This window comes from Pseudophryne corroboree, chromosome 6 (assembly GCF_028390025.1).
Source record: "Pseudophryne corroboree isolate aPseCor3 chromosome 6, aPseCor3.hap2, whole genome shotgun sequence".
NCBI lineage: Eukaryota > Metazoa > Chordata > Amphibia > Anura > Myobatrachidae > Pseudophryne > Pseudophryne corroboree.
This window is the reverse complement of record NC_086449.1, coordinates 193,774,765-193,790,654: the sequence shown is the minus strand read 5'-3', so window position 1 is coordinate 193,790,654 and position 15,890 is coordinate 193,774,765. Positions and strand designations below refer to the sequence as shown.

The 15,890-nt window shown below is 44.1% G+C and overlaps 1 protein-coding gene across 5 annotated transcripts in view; it reads left to right on the top strand.

The window, feature by feature from the left end:
• Window positions 1-12,581, top strand: part of C6H15orf61 (chromosome 6 C15orf61 homolog) — a 30,749-nt gene extending 18,168 nt beyond the window's left edge. For 3 of the 5 annotated variants that reach the window (XM_063925551.1, XM_063925548.1, XM_063925552.1), the window contains exons 2-4: window positions 3,185-3,243; window positions 11,029-11,367; window positions 11,848-12,581. In XM_063925551.1, coding sequence (XP_063781621.1) covers window positions 11,031-11,367; window positions 11,848-11,975 — 465 coding nt within the window. In that variant the 5' untranslated portion in view covers window positions 3,185-3,243; window positions 11,029-11,030 and the 3' untranslated portion in view covers window positions 11,976-12,581. The remainder of the gene's footprint in view (window positions 1-3,184; window positions 3,244-11,028; window positions 11,368-11,847) is intronic. The other 2 variants (XM_063925550.1, XM_063925549.1) reach the window with 2 other exon arrangements.
• Window positions 12,582-15,890: the final 3,309 nt, after the last annotated feature.

Below are 15,890 nucleotides of genomic sequence, written 5' to 3'. Positions count from 1 at the left end.
TTCTAATCATTTTTATAGTCAAAACTCTGGAGTAAAAAGTCTATGGGCCTATCTTTTCCACACATCTCTGATCAAAACTCAACAAACTTCCAGGAGTTTATACTGCTGCACCTTTGCATAATGCCCACATGAACCCTTTGGCTCATATATTGTGTGTAAATCTGTCTCTGGTACTAGCCAGTGCCTCCTGAGCCATTTACCTCACCGCTCGTCCCTGGGTTCTATGTACTAAGCTTTGGAGAAATATAAAGTGGACGGAGATAAAGTACTGGCCAGTCAGCTCCTAACTGCCATGTTGCAGGCTGTGTTTGAAAAAATGGCAGTTAGAAGCTGATTAGCTGGTACTTTATGTCCATCCACTTTATCTCTCTTGAAGGCTTAGTACATAGACCCCTAAGTCATGTTAGTGACTTATACAATGGTAGCCTAATACAAGATTTCAGCTCTTTCCTTTTGTCCATCCCAGGATTTTATTTGCTGCCACTGACTGAACCTGTGTGCTGCTACTTAACTTTCTATGAACTAGTATTCCGAAGTAATTTTCCCTAATTATATTCTACCCAGTGTGTAATTAGCATAGTTATTATCACAACCTAGGTGCATAAACTTTCATTTATCTACATTAAACTTAATTTGCCATTTTGTCCATTGAAGTTTTATATAACAAGTAACCATCTTGCTCTGTGTTAATAGCCCTACATAGATTAGTGTCGTCAGTAAATATGAACTCCTCACATTATAGGCCATCTCCATAGTTATTAATGCAGTAATTAAAAAAGAACAGGGTCCAGTACTGATCCCTGTTGTACACCACTAATACTTGTATTCCAAACTGAATCCTTTAAACTGTCACGTGTGTGTGTGTGTGTGTGTGTGTGTGTGTGTGTGTGTGTGTGTGTGTGTGTGTGTGTGTATATTATATATATATATACATACATACATACATACATACATACTGTTCCTTTTGTACCTATTATTGTTATCTTTAGTACTCTCATCCTGTGTACTGAACCACAGGTTCTCAAACTCGGTCTTCAGGACCCCAAAGAGTTCATGTTTTTCAAGTCTAAAATGTGACAGTTGGTGATGCACAGTGCACCTGCCAGGTGACCTGGAAAACTTAAACTGTGTGGGGTTCTGAGGACCGAGTTTGAGAACCACTGTACTAAACATTTAGGAAAATACCCTCTACACTAAGATCCAGTATTTTATATCTTCCTAACTACTAATGCACACCAGGTGCCCTCATCTGCTTTTGTAACTACCTGCACCTCCAATTGTTGTTAAGGGATATTTCCATAGCGTACAGTGACTGGCCAAGAGTTCCAGCCAACCTAGGCTAAAACACTTGTGGCGCCCATCCAGTGGTTATATTGTGGCAATCTGATTGCATCAACCTGTACAAATCATCGTCTCATAGAATTGCTGGTAGCCTGTAACTGCTATACAATTCAAAGATCAGCCCAGTGACTGCAACAATGCAGAGAGCAGCCCAGGGACAGACACACTGCAGACAACATCCCAGTGAATGCCACACAAAACAGAGAGTATCCCAGTAACTGCCACACTACATAGAGCATTCCAGTGAGTACCACATAATACAGAGAGTATCCCAGTAACTGTCACACTGCAGAAAGGAGCATCCCAATGATCACCACACAATATACAGAGCATCCCAGTGACTGCCATGTAATACAGAGAACATCCCAATGATTGTCACACAATACAGAGAGCATCCCAGTGACAGCCATACAAAGTGGAGAGCATCCTGTGACTATTACACTGCAGATAGCACCCCAGTGCCCGTCAAACAGTATTGCGAACATCCCATTAATCGCCACATAATACATAGAGAATCCCATTGACCACCACACAATACAGTGTCTGCAACTCAATAAAAGTGGATGTGGCCAAGTTACTGTCCTATTTAAAGAAATGTTATGAAGTTTGTTAAAATTATATATATTTCTGATTGCCGACATTGTAAATGACTAGATCCTCCCTTCCCATTAGCAGCTCCTTAATAATATCTGGTACTTGGAAAAAAATCCACTTACCTGTATATAATTCCCATAAATTTCTTCAGTGTGGTATGATTGGTTTATTTATAACCGTTCTACACCTCACAGAGGCCTTCATGCCACTCATTACTCTTGAGAGCCCTCTGTCTACTCTGCTTATGAGTGCTAAAAACCTGGATTAGGCCTCCTGATTCACCTTGTCACCCCTTCTTCTTTCCTCTACCATAGTTTTATCATTGTTTGGTTGTTTAATTTGTTTGTCCTTCTTTTTGGACACATCATCATCTGTTTGTTTATATGCAGGTTGTATGGCCTTTCTTAACGAACGTGATCTTGTATTTATTTATTGTATTTTGAAAACTTAAAAATACATCTTGTGTAGACCAGCGTTCAGATTGTACTTTTGTGTATTTTATATGACTGCATTTTTTTTTTTAAACTATAGAAACGTGCAAATTTATTTTTCTCTTTAAATTTAATGCGGGTATTTAGAAAAATGTACTTAAGAAACATTGTAGGGCATTTCAATAGGATTTCTAACCCTAAAGTTTGCATATCTCCCAGCTATAACATCTGCCAGGATGGTAAGGGAGAATTTGGGCTAAATTTACTATGCAGTGCTTTTCAAAGCCACCACGTTTCGTCTGCTGCATTTAAAAGGGCAATTATATTCAATACAAAACTAGCCACGTTTCATTGCTCAGGTGGGATGAAATGCTCAATTCCATACTTGGACATGACAAAGAAAAGGAGAAGAGATGACGTTTATAGATGATGTAGGGGTATAGTATGGCAACTTCAATTGCCAGATGGTTCTGTTAAGCTTATTGGATAACTAAAAACGAGGTACCAGGTACAAGAGTAGTATCCACATTCTGGTGTAAAAGTGCAACCTGCATGGACATCTTCACTCGTCACTGTCGGATAGATATCCAATCTAATCAAGAATTGGCTTTTGGCAGTTGTCACTCCCTAAATTGATTTAATCTATGGTTTTGTCATTGTGGATGCTGCACTGGGAATTAAGTGGATATAGAGAGCAAGTTTTCCACCAGAAATAACAATTGCAATCTAATAAAATGTGCCTGAGTAGTTATTGGAATTGCACTGACAAGGAAAGGAGAGGTTGTGGCTTTTATAGTTGTTTGTGTTCCTGTCCATAGGTGTGAGGGGTCCATCTGTCATTGTGGCTGCTGCCCTAGAGAATTCCTGGAAATCCCTGGTATGTCTAATGCTGTGTGTTGGGTTTATTTTACCTTTATTTGTATTTACTGGTCTCTTAATATGGCAGACGTCTTGGAGACTTTTACATTCTCCTTTTTTGCTGCTGTATGTTTGTGTTCCCATAGAAGAGTAGAACAGTTTGCTATTATTTCTTATTACTAAGCTGCACTCTCAGAGCCTGATAATTAATCACCTCCCTGTTTTATTTACTGCACTAAAAATGGCAGGTGCTGCTATTTATTAATCATAGCCAGACACAAACAAGGCCTGGCTTCACCCCTGTAATTAACAGAGCAGGATCCTTTCTCTTATGTGCTAATAAAGAGAACTGGAGACTGTTTGCAACCTTCATGTTTTAACAGAGCCAGGTAATGAGCAGCAAATGATCGTTTAAATATATATTCTTTTTCCCCTCACGTGTTTTTTTTATTATATGTTCATCTGCTATTATTGGTCTACTGCTCTAGCATTATTATTATTTTCTCTGACGTCCTAGTGGATGCTGGGAACTCCGTAAGGACCATGGGGAATAGCGGCTCCGCAGGAGACTGGGCACAAAAGAAAAGCTTTAGGACTACCTGGTGTGCACTGGCTCCTCCCCCTATGACCCTCCTCCAAGCCTCAGTTAGATTTTTGTGCCCGACCGAGCTGGGTGCAATCTAGGGGGCTCTCCTGAGCTTCTTAGGAAAAGTTAGTTTTAGGTTTTTTATTTTCAGTGAGACCTGCTGGCAACAGGCTCACTGCATCGAGGGACTAAGGGGAGAAGAAGCGAACCTGCCTGCTTGCAGCCAGCTTGGGCTTCTTAGGCTACTGGACACCATTAGCTCCAGAGGGACTGAACACAGGCCCAGCCTCGGAGTCCGGTCCCAGAGCCGCGCCGCCGCCCCCTTACAGAGCCAGAAGCAAGAAGATGTCCGGAAAATCGGCGGCAGAAGACATCAGTCTTCACCAAGGTAGCGCACAGCACTGCAGCTGTGCGCCATTGCTCCTCATGCACCACACGCTCCGGTCACTGATGGGTGCAGGGCGCTGGGGGGGGGCGCCCTGAGCAGCAATATAAGCACCTTGGCTGGCTAAAATACATCACATATAACCCCCAGGGCTATATGGATGTATATTAACCCCTGCCAGATTCCTGAAAAAAGCGGGAGAAAAGTCCGCCGAGAAGGGGGCGGAGCCTATCTCCTCAGCACACTGGCGCCATTTTCCCTCACAGCTCCGCTGGAAGGACGTCTCCCTGACTCTCCCCTGCAGTCCTGCACTACAGAAAAGGGTAAAACAAGAGGGGGGGGGCACTAATTAGGCGCAGTATAATATACACAGCAGCTATAAAGGGAAAAACACTCTGTATGGTGTTATCCCAACATATATATAGCGCTCTGGTGTGTGCTGGCATACTCTCCCTCTTTCTCCCCAAAGGGCTAGTGGGGTCCTGTCCTCTATCAGAGCATTCCCTGTGTGTGTGCTGTGTGTCGGTACGACTGTGTCGACATGTATGAGGAGGAAAATGATGTGGAGGCGGAGCAATTGCCTGTAATGGAGATGTCACCCCCTAGGGAGTCGACACCTGAGTGGATGGGCTTATGGAAGGAATTACGTGAAAGTGTCAGCTCTTTACAAAAGACGGTTGATGACATGAGACAGCCGGCTACTCAGCTTGTGCCTGTCCAGGCGTCTCAAAGACCATCAGGGGCTCTAAAACGCCCGCTACCTCAGATGGCAGATACAGACGCCGACACGGATACTGACTCCAGTGTCGACGATGAAGAGACGAATGTGACTTCCAGTAGGGCCACACGTTACATGATTGAGGCAATGAAAAATGTTTTACACATTTCTGATAGTACAAGTACCACTAAAAAGGGTATTATGTTTGGTGAGAAAAAACTACCTGTAGTTTTTCCTGCATCTGAGGAATTAAATGAAGTGTGTGATGAAGCGTGGGTTTCTCCCGATAAAAAACTGATAATTCCTAAAAAGTTATTGGCATCATACCCCTTCCCGCCAGAGGATAGGGCACGTTGGGAAACACCCCCTAGGGTGGATAAAGCGCTCACACGCTTGTCAAAACAGGTGGCACTACCGACTCCTGATACGGCCGCCCTTAAGGAACCTGCTGACAGAAAGCAGGAGAATATCCTAAAATGTATATACACTCACACGGGTGTTATACTGCGACCAGCAATCGCCTCAGCCTGGATGTGCAGTGCTGGGGTGGCTTGGTCGGATTCCCTGACTGAAAATATTGATACCCTGGATAGGGACAGTATATTACTGACTATAGAGCATTTAAAAGATGCATTTTTATATATGCGTGATGCACAGAGGGATATTTGCCGACTGGCATCAAGAGTAAGTGCGCTGTCCATATCTGCCAGAAGAGGGTTATGGACGCGGCAGTGGTCAGGTGATGCTGATTCCAAAAGGCATATGGAAGTATTGCCTTATAAAGGGGAGGAGTTATTTGGGGTAGGTCTATCGGACCTGGTGTCCACGGCAACTGCTGGGAAATCCACATTTTTACCCCACGTAGCCTCTCAACATAAAAAGACGCCGTATTATCAGGCGCAGTCCTTTCGGCCCCATAAGGGCAAGCGGGCGAAAGGCTCCTCATTTCTGCCCCGTGGCAGAGGGAGAGGAAAAAGGCTGCAGCAAACAGCCAGTTCCCAGGAACAGAAGCCCTCTCCCGCTTCTGCCAAGTCCTCAGCATGACGCTGGGGCTCTACAAGCGGACTCAGGCACGGTGGGGGCCCGTCTCAAGAATTTCAGCGCGCAGTGGGCTCACTCACAAGTGGACCCCTGGATCCTTCAGGTGGTATCTCAGGGGTACAAATTGGAATTCGAGACGTCTCCCCCTCGCCGTTTCCTAAAGTCTGCCTTACCGACGTCTCCCTCCGACAGGGAGGCGGTATTGGAAGCCATTCACAAGCTGTATTCACAGCAGGTGATAATCAAGGTACCCCTCCTGCAACAGGGAAAGGGGTATTATTCCACGCTGTTTGTGGTACCGAAGCCGGATAGCTCGGTGAGACCTATTTTAAATCTAAAATCTTTGAACACTAACATACAGAGGTTCAAATTCAAGATGGAGTCACTCAGAGCGGTGATCGCGAACCTGGAAGAAGGGGATTATATGGTGTATCTGGACATCAAGGATGCTTACCTCCATGTCCCAATTTACCCTTCTCACCAAGGGTACCTCAGGTTTGTGGTACAGAACTGCCACTATCAGTTTCAGACGCTGCCGTTTGGATTGTCCACGGCACCCCGGGTCTTTACCAAAGTAATGGCCGAAATGATGATACTCCTTCGAAGGAAAGGAGTTTTAATTATCCCTTACTTGGACGATCTCCTGATAAGGGCAAGATCCAAGGAACAGTTGGTAGTCGGAGTAGCACTATCTCAAGTAGTGCTGCGGCAGCACGGTTGGATTCTCAATATCCCAAAATCGCAGCTGATCCCGACGACACGTCTTCTATTCCTAGGGATGATCCTGGACACAGTCCAGAAAAAGGTGTTTCTCCCGGAAGAGAAAGCCAGAGAGTTATCCGAGCTAGTCAGAAACCTCCTAAAACCAGGCCAAGTATCAGTGCATCAATGCACAAGGGTCCTGGGAAAAATGGTAGCTTCCTACGAAGCAATCCCATTCGGCAGATTCCACGCAAGAACATTCCAGTGGGACCTGCTGGACAAATGGTCCGGATCGCATCTTCAGATGCATCAGCGGATAACCCTGTCCCCAAGGACAAGGGTGTCTCTCCTGTGGTGGTTGCAGAGTGCTCATCTTCTAGAGGGCCGCAGATTCGGCATTCAGGACTGGGTCCTGGTGACCACAGATGCCAGCCTGCGAGGCTGGGGAGCAGTCACACAGGGAAGAAACTTCCAGGGCTTGTGGTCAAGCCTGGAGACATCACTTCACATAAATATCTTGGAGTTAAGAGCCATTTACAATGCTCTAAGCCAAGCAAGACCTCTGCTTCAAGGTCAGCCGGTGCTGATCCAGTGGGACAACATCACGGCAGTCGCCCACGTAAACAGACAGGGCGGCACAAGAAGCAGGAGGGCAATGGCAGAAGCTGCAAGGATTCTTCGCTGGGCGGAAAATCATGTGATAGCACTGTCGGCAGTGTTCATTCCGGGAGTGGACAACTGGGAAGCAGACTTCCTCAGCAGGCACGACCTCCACCCGGGAGAGTGGGGACTTCACCCAGAAGTCTTCCACATGATGGTAAACCGTTGGGAAAAACCAAAAGTGGACATGATGGCGTCCCGCCTCAACAAAAAACTGGACAGGTATTGCGCCAGGTCAAGGGACCCTCAAGCAATAGCTGTGGACGCTCTGGTAACACCGTGGGTGTACCAGTCAGTGTATGTGTTCCCTCCTCTGCCTCTCATACCCAAGGTGCTGAGAATTATACGGCGGGGAGGAGTAAGAACTATTCTCGTGGCTCCGGATTGGCCAAGAAGGACTTGGTACCCGGAACTTCAAGAGATGCTCACAGAGGACCCGTGGCCTCTACCTCTGAGAAGGGACCTGCTCCAGCAGGGACCCTGTCTGTTCCAAGACTTACCGCGGCTGCGTTTGACGGCATGGCGGTTGAACGCCGGATCCTAAAGGAAAAAGGCATTCCAGACGAAGTCATCCCTACTTTGATAAAAGCCAGAAAGGATGTAACCGCAAAACATTATCACCACATCTGGCGGAAATATGTTGCGTGGTGCGAGGCCAAAAAGGCCCCGACGGAGGAATTTCAACTGGGTCGATTCCTGCATTTCCTGCAAGCAGGAGTGTCTATGGGCCTAAAATTAGGATCCATTAAGGTCCAGATTTCGGCCCTGTCGATTTTCTTTCAAAGAGAACTGGCTTCAGTGCCTGAAGTCCAGACGTTTGTTAAGGGAGTGCTACATATACAGCCTCCTTTTGTGCCTCCAGTGGCACCCTGGGATCTGAATGTTGTTTTGGGTTTCCTAAAATCACATTGGTTTGAACCACTCAACACTGTGGACTTAAAATATCTCACATGGAAAGTGGTCATGCTGTTGGCCCTGGCTTCAGCCAGGCGTGTGTCCGAATTGGCGGCTTTATCCTGTAAAAGCCCTTACCTGATTTTTCATACGGACAGGGCAGAATTGAGGACTCGTCCTCAATTTCTCCCAAAGGTGGTTTCAGCGTTTCATCTGAACCAGCCTATTGTGGTACCTGCGGCTACTAAGGACTTGGAGGACTCCAAGTTGCTGGACGTTGTCAGGGCCCTGAAAATATATGTTTCCAGGACGGCTGGAGTCAGAAAATCTGACTCGCTATTTATCCTGTACGCACCCAACAAGCTGGGTGCTCCTGCTTCTAAGCAGACTATTGCTCGCTGGATTTGTAGTACAATTCAGCTTGCGCATTCTGTGGCAGGCCTGCCACAGCCAAAATCTGTAAAAGCCCACTCCACAAGGAAGGTGGGCTCATCTTGGGCGGCTGCCCGAGGGGTCTCGGCTTTACAACTTTGCCGAGCTGCTACTTGGTCAGGGTCAAATACTTTTGTGAAATTTTACAAATTTGACACTCTGGCTGAGGAGGACCTGGAGTTTTCTCACTCGGTGCTGCAGAGTCATCCGCACTCTCCCGCCCGTTTGGGAGCTTTGGTATAATCCCCATGGTCCTTACGGAGTTCCCAGCATCCACTAGGACGTCAGAGAAAATAAGAATTTACTTACCGATAATTCTATTTCTCGTAGTCCGTAGTGGATGCTGGGCGCCCATCCCAAGTGCGGATTATCTGCAATACTTGTACATAGTTATTGTTAACAAATCGGGTTATTGTTGTTGTGAGCCATCTATCCAGAGGCTCCTCTGTTATCATGCTGTTAACTGGGTTCATATCACAAGTTGTACGGTGTGATTGGTGTGGCTGGTATGAGTCTTACCCGGGATTCAAAATCCTTCCTTATTGTGTACGCTCGTCCGGTCACAGTATCCTGAGGCTTGGAGGAGGGTCATAGGGGGAGGAGCCAGTGCACACCAGGTAGTCCTAAAGCTTTTCTTTTGTGCCCAGTCTCCTGCGGAGCCGCTATTCCCCATGGTCCTTACGGAGTTCCCAGCATCCACTACGGACTACGAGAAATAGAATTATCGGTAAGTAAATTCTTCTTCTTATTATTATTATTATCTTATTACATATTACACTTCACTGTACAATGAGAGAATTGTAGCACAAACAACTTACAAACAAGGACATAAAGTAGAAGGTAAAGATGGTCCTGCCCAAATGATCTTACAATCCATGCGGTGTAGTGGGGAGCACGTGATACATTAGGTAGACAGTGGCGGATCTATAATGGCTGCAACCATATCCTTCAATACTTACCTCTCTGGAGTCCTGCACCAGTAGTAGCAGCTGTACAAGATCACTGGTAAAATGGTGCGATGGCCATTTTCCCAGCGCTTTGAACATGTACAATAGGGAAATCACTGGGAAAATGGCCACCGTGCCATTTTCTCAGAGGCCTGCACGTGCGCAGTAGACTCTATCATATTGCTAGAGTCTACTTGTGCTAGTCCACACTGGCGGCACCTGGGTAGAGAGGAGTGGGCCTGGACGAAAGCTGCACACAGGCCGCTTCCTCTCTCAATACACCTGTGGTATAACAGCAGCAGCACTATCAGCAGCCAACAATAAATCAGGCATTGGAGAGACGGATCTGTGCAGCTACATAAGAAACAGCTACATAAGAAAGCTTCTTTGGGCCTGATTCACAGGTGGATGCAGTTGCATTGGCAACTGAGTATTCACACGCAGTGGTACCGCAAAAATTACGCAAATTTTCGCAGCAGCTGGAATTTGTACAGAGATGCCCACTAGCTGTGTCTTCATCTGCCACTTGCTTACAAAGACGCATCATTTGTCGCACCAGCAAACCCTATGGTTGCTCAGAACGTCGGCCAGAGCCATTACAACTGCATACAAAGACACTGTTGTTGGCTGTGACACGCCCGCACGGCATGCCCACGTTTCATTAGCCCCCACATTACCTCTGCAAAAACATACACTGACTGTCAATCAATCTGCTTACAAATTTGCACTACGATCTCAGTTGCAAGATTGTTGGGGCACATGTTCAGTGTAACTCTGACACATGCGTAGTATGACTGCACAAACATCGGATTGCGTTCATTTTGCCCCAGACTCCTGGATTTTAGTACACAGCCCTGTGGAGTCACAAACAGAAATCTGCACGTTTGTAGCTACCTTGAGTGTGGCACATGCCCATGATTACTTGCTCCTAATTGAACTGAGCCTAGAGTGTTAGGTCTAATTGGCGGACTCCATTGCTGGATGCTAATCCATTTTATTTTGGAGACACAAGTTAGAGGACAAGTATAATCTTGCACATCTGTTGAGATTACAGACTCGGCTATAAGTGAAAACATCTTAGGGGAGAGCTATATGACATGTCGCCATTATGTGATGTGGAGGCTGGATTAATTTGCCCATGCCAACTTGAACACAGAAGACCAGACAAAACATTATTCGTAATTCAGTAAAATTTCCATAATGTTTACATTATACATGTATTCCCCATAGTACACATCGCAGATACCTGTTATCTTCCGGGATTGTATTGTTATAGTGAATCAGAACTTTATAATCCTTACACTCGTGTACATCCATGTCGGCTACTTGACCATGTCTCCGAGTCACACCTCAGTTGTGTATGCTGCTGTTAGGTTTGTTTTCCTTAAACCTTTATGTGTGTGTCTGCATAGAGCATTGGATCTCTCTCTGTCTTGCAGACATGCTTTTGGTGAAGACAGCTCACAGCGTCTTGTTGCGAATTCTCCTCTTCCCAGCAGGATCTTCTGGGCAGCCTCGTCCCAACGCCTCCGAGGTTCTAACCCAGCACCTCCTCCAGCGGAACTTGCCTCACTGGACTTCTTTTTGTGTGAAATACAGCACCGTTCATAATGACCAGTTTGCTTTATCCAACTTTAACTGGGAAGTGAACGGCACAAATTACCATGTCCTCAGAACTGGCTGTTTCCCTTTTATCAAATATCACTGCTCCCGTGCTGCCCCCCAGGACCTGCATTTCTACAACCACTTCTTTACCACGCTGAAAGCCATAAATCTAGGTAAGTGATGGAGAGATGCTGTAATTACACCCCACACACTCCATCCTGCCTCCCACCCAAGGCTTATTAAATATTTAGCTTTATAAAGGCCATCAATTGTCTTTTCAAACAGAATATGTGGAGCATGGCTTCCTGTGGCTGCTTATCCATATGGCTGGGATTAATTACTTTGCTTTATTATCGCAGCTTATTAAAATCTCCCTTGCTGCCGTTGGTTAGAACAGCCCATTATGTTAGCGGGTTATTATGAGTTTCATATTAATCGCATTATTATCTCTCTGGCTGCCTTTCATTAGTAAAGCTGCAGAGATGCTTCTAACATAAATAAATAAAATAAAGTTATCCTTTCATTGCTAGCACAATAACGGGGAGCCGGAATGGTGGGTCGTGAATGCAGGGAAGTTCACAGTGCTGATTATGATTGTGATCTTTCTTTGGGCTTGGTGACTGTTTCTGATTGGTTCTGTGTCCACTCGGCAGGGATCCCTACCCTTATGTATGGCCTGGGATCGTGGCTTTTTGCCCGAGTTACTGAGACTGTTACTACCAGCTGTGGACCAGTGACCATCTACTTCCTGATCAAGGAGGACGAAGGAGCGATGTTTTGAGCCACAGATATAAAACTTCTGATAACTCTCCCTTATGTTCCTGTATCCTGCTTTTCATCTTAACCTAATTGCTCTCTTTTCTATCTTCCTATTTCTTTGTCTCTGTCTTCTTACCCTTTCTGTATCTTCTCGTATTTAGGAATATTGAATGAAGAGCAATTGTGAATTTGGTGCAGAACAGCGATACTGTATTATTAATGTAAGAATGAGAAATTCTGGTTATTCTTTATTTTTTGCAGCAAAATTGCACTGATTAAATGCTAATTAAATCCACTCAACTGGGACAATGTTGATTTAGTTGTATTTTTATTAATTACCATACTTGATAAAAAGGAAAATGATTTTGCGTACCGATGCATTATTTTATCTCCTTAAATTATTCATAGAGCTGCACACGATGAATATGATTTAAGCTTACCTATTGCATATATACTCGGCCAGCAGCCACCCTGAGGGCTAAAGCAGTATTTAGCCTAGCAATTCACTAGTCTTGAGATCATGAATTATGACCCTTCCTTGCCGATTGCGTCTTTTACTGGGTCCGTGCCAGTTCCAGACTGTAAAGTTGTGCATTCCATCGGACTTTAATAAAATGGTTTTTAATTACCTGAGTGAATGTAGCCTCTTTCAATGTCCATTCCCCAACCCTCTAGTGGGACTGCTTTGATTTCGGATATCATGTACTGCTGACTATGCGCACCTGATTTCCAATAAATACAAATAACGAGGCCGCATGTCTGATCAGCAGCAGAGCAAGCTCCTGCGAGAACGCCTCTGACAAACTGCTCCATCGATCCTGCTGTTGTGAGCTGCAATCTGCATTAAACAGGCGTTTGATTTCTTGCCTTACACTGTCACTGTGTAACAATTAGGCAAATGTAATATTTTCTTGTATTACATGGAAATCAATGCACCTTTTGCTCCTGAGGAGTTGATCATGGTGAGAGATGAGCTGTCAGAGGTCAGAGGTCAATGTGACTATATAATTTCTCAGCATGGATAAGCTGCTCTTCCATCTGTCACCGAGGACTTGTGCACACTTCTCATCTGAGCAACGGGGATGTTGAAAATTGCACAAAAAATATATAAATCTTTTCAAATGTAAGTGTTTTTGCAAATTCTTGTGGTGCAGGTCAAGTTAGAATAATTCTAGTGAAACAAAAGCATCTCTTACAACAATTACCTGCAGCTCACAATAGTACGCTGCCAGAGATGGAATAACGGATCATTGCCACGTAACCACCTGGTAGACGATGGGTTAATGGTTCCTGCCACTGACTGTAATTGAAGCACGGGCACCCAGATCAGATCCGATCCCTGCCACCTTTCAACACCCTCTCTCTGTCTCCTATCGTCATGCTGCTGGGGTCAGACAGATAGGGTGTCTCTGAAATGAGTCTCTAACCGCTGAAAGATCAGACCCTCGCAGGGCAGATGGGGGCGAAATGACTGCAGGAACTGCAAACATTTGGCTTCATTAATGGTATGATGTTCGAAACTATATCATCAGCTACTAACTACCAAAATGGATCAGGCATGTTCTGCAGTTACCTGTGATTTGGAGAATAAAAACCAAGACAAAAAAAATAGAACACAAAAGTGTGAACTCTTACAAATAAAATAACTGCAACATGAGTATGGTTAGCTGAAAGAGAAAATACTGGGGTTTCTGTCAGGCAAATATCTATAAAGCTAACCTGAAAATGTGTGTGATTACACATTGTGAAAAGAAACATTCGGATCAATTACATTTTAAACCAGAATGTGCCAAGTGGTGGCTCAAGGCAGGGGTGTTCAGCATAGTGTCCTAGATTAGGACTGTGATTGCCTTTTAATTGGGATTTGGCTAGAAAGTTGCTGACCTCGGGAAATCTCTGCAGGTGGTTTCCTAAGAACCACTGAAGGACATGGATCCACGTCTTAAACTGAGCCATCTTCTTAGTCTATCACTTGTCATGTGTTAGCACGTTCGCACTGTGTTTGCAAGTGTTTTCTGCAATGGCCAAAAGACAGACAGGTCATGCCTCGATTAGTGTTTGTGTATTTGTATGGTCTAGTAGAGCAAATAAAGTTTACAGTGCCCCAGGATATGCTGGTATTTATGCAAATAAAATACAGGTAGTTCGGAAAGTTTCTCTGCAGTGAGCACTGTTCTTGGCTGCTTATCTCCTCCGCAGCTGCGGGAAGCCAGAGAGGGACAACACTTAATTTAGAGAAGTACGTAACAAATTCTGCTTTATTTCATGTAAATAAAGTGTTTAAAAACAATTATGTTGTTGTATTACATAGCGCACATACTCTGCAGGGAGACTTGCTTAGCACACCATACCTGCAGAGGGACTTTTTGAACTCTCTGCATAATAATAATAATAATAATAGTAATAATAATACTGTTTAAAACTGGAGCCGAAAAAGTATCATTAATTGTAGGGAGGCATTGCAAATAGTGGACAAGATGTTGGTCGGTCAAATGTTTTCAAATCTCATTTGTATCATACTGTGCATGTACTCACTTGAAACCTGTAATAGTTAAGGCTCTGCGCACACCTTTTAATGTTAAATGGGTATAAATCAGTAAACCCAATCATATTTGGAGCCGGTTAGTTGACTATTACTCCTGAGGGATCAGGTGTAATCAGAGAGTTTTATATTAAGAAGATGAATAGCTAACGAGCAGGGGATGTAAAACTCGTCAGGATCTCTAACCGTGTGCTTATTAACTCTTGAAAGATTACCTATGACAAACGGATCAATAGAACACCGATTGCAATCAGCATATCTTAGCTGGTCATTCTCACTAATGTGTTTAATGGTGAAAGGCGTGTAGCTGCGACATGTAAAGGTTTAACACTTTGGCAGTAATGCTGCAAATAGTACGAGTAAATACTGACACTAAGTATCATACATTTCCTAATTCAGTTGTTAAACGTACTGCTATAGGTTATTATACACGTTCCATCAAATCATGGACATTGTTGAGTCATTTGTGAATAGAATTGTGAGGCTAATATCAGCAATTTTAGCGCTGTATTCAATCTTTTCGGAAGTGACAGATAGATATGAATGGTATCTCAGAACTCATGTTTATAGAATGTGTAAACACTGGTTCTGAGGTTCCATTCATATCTATGTGTCAGGGTTAAAGCAAGTAGTGCTGCATTTTAATCGCTTGTCTGACAACAGCCTAAGGGGCTTGTTCACAGTTACATCTGTGATGCTTTTTTCAAAATTTCCATGCATGTTCTAAAATAAAAATTCCTATTTTGTTGTGAGGATCACAGTCCTATAACTGCACCAACTATTGTAGGTAAGATGATGTCTTTAGCTAGGTGAAGTGGTGAGAAGGCTCCCGCCCAGTGTTAATTTTGACAAGGAGTTTCAATTTCGTTTTTTAGTCGCTTACTTAAAATTGTAGTTGGTTTATAGTCATAGTTTAAATCTTCACTAAAACGAAAGAAAAAGAAGAGTTGGTGGATCTCCGTTTTTACTTTAGTCTAATTGTAGTCAATGTTTTAGTCATAACTTTTGCAAACAGTTTAATGATACTGTAATGGATTTGGCTAAAGACTGTTTCTCTAGAATTCCCTTGAGAAGTTTGCAGTTTTGCACACCTTTAACTATCTGTTTTTAGGCTAACTATATTATCCCTTTAACCTGGGACACACATGAATTACACAGGTTCTGTGGCTGCTTAAAACCAGGTGAAATGCAGGCTTGAAGTCAGCCAGCCACAGAACCTGTGTAATTCATGAGTGTCCCAGGTCAAAGGGATAATATGGTCCACCTAGTTTAGTGATCTAGGCTCAGTAAGCTGAGAATGTGTTGCATACAGAGTCTGATTTACCGTATTGCTCCCATATGTCATATAAAAAATAACGTCTTAAGTTTGTTAAAACAAACAAGTGCTATACACAA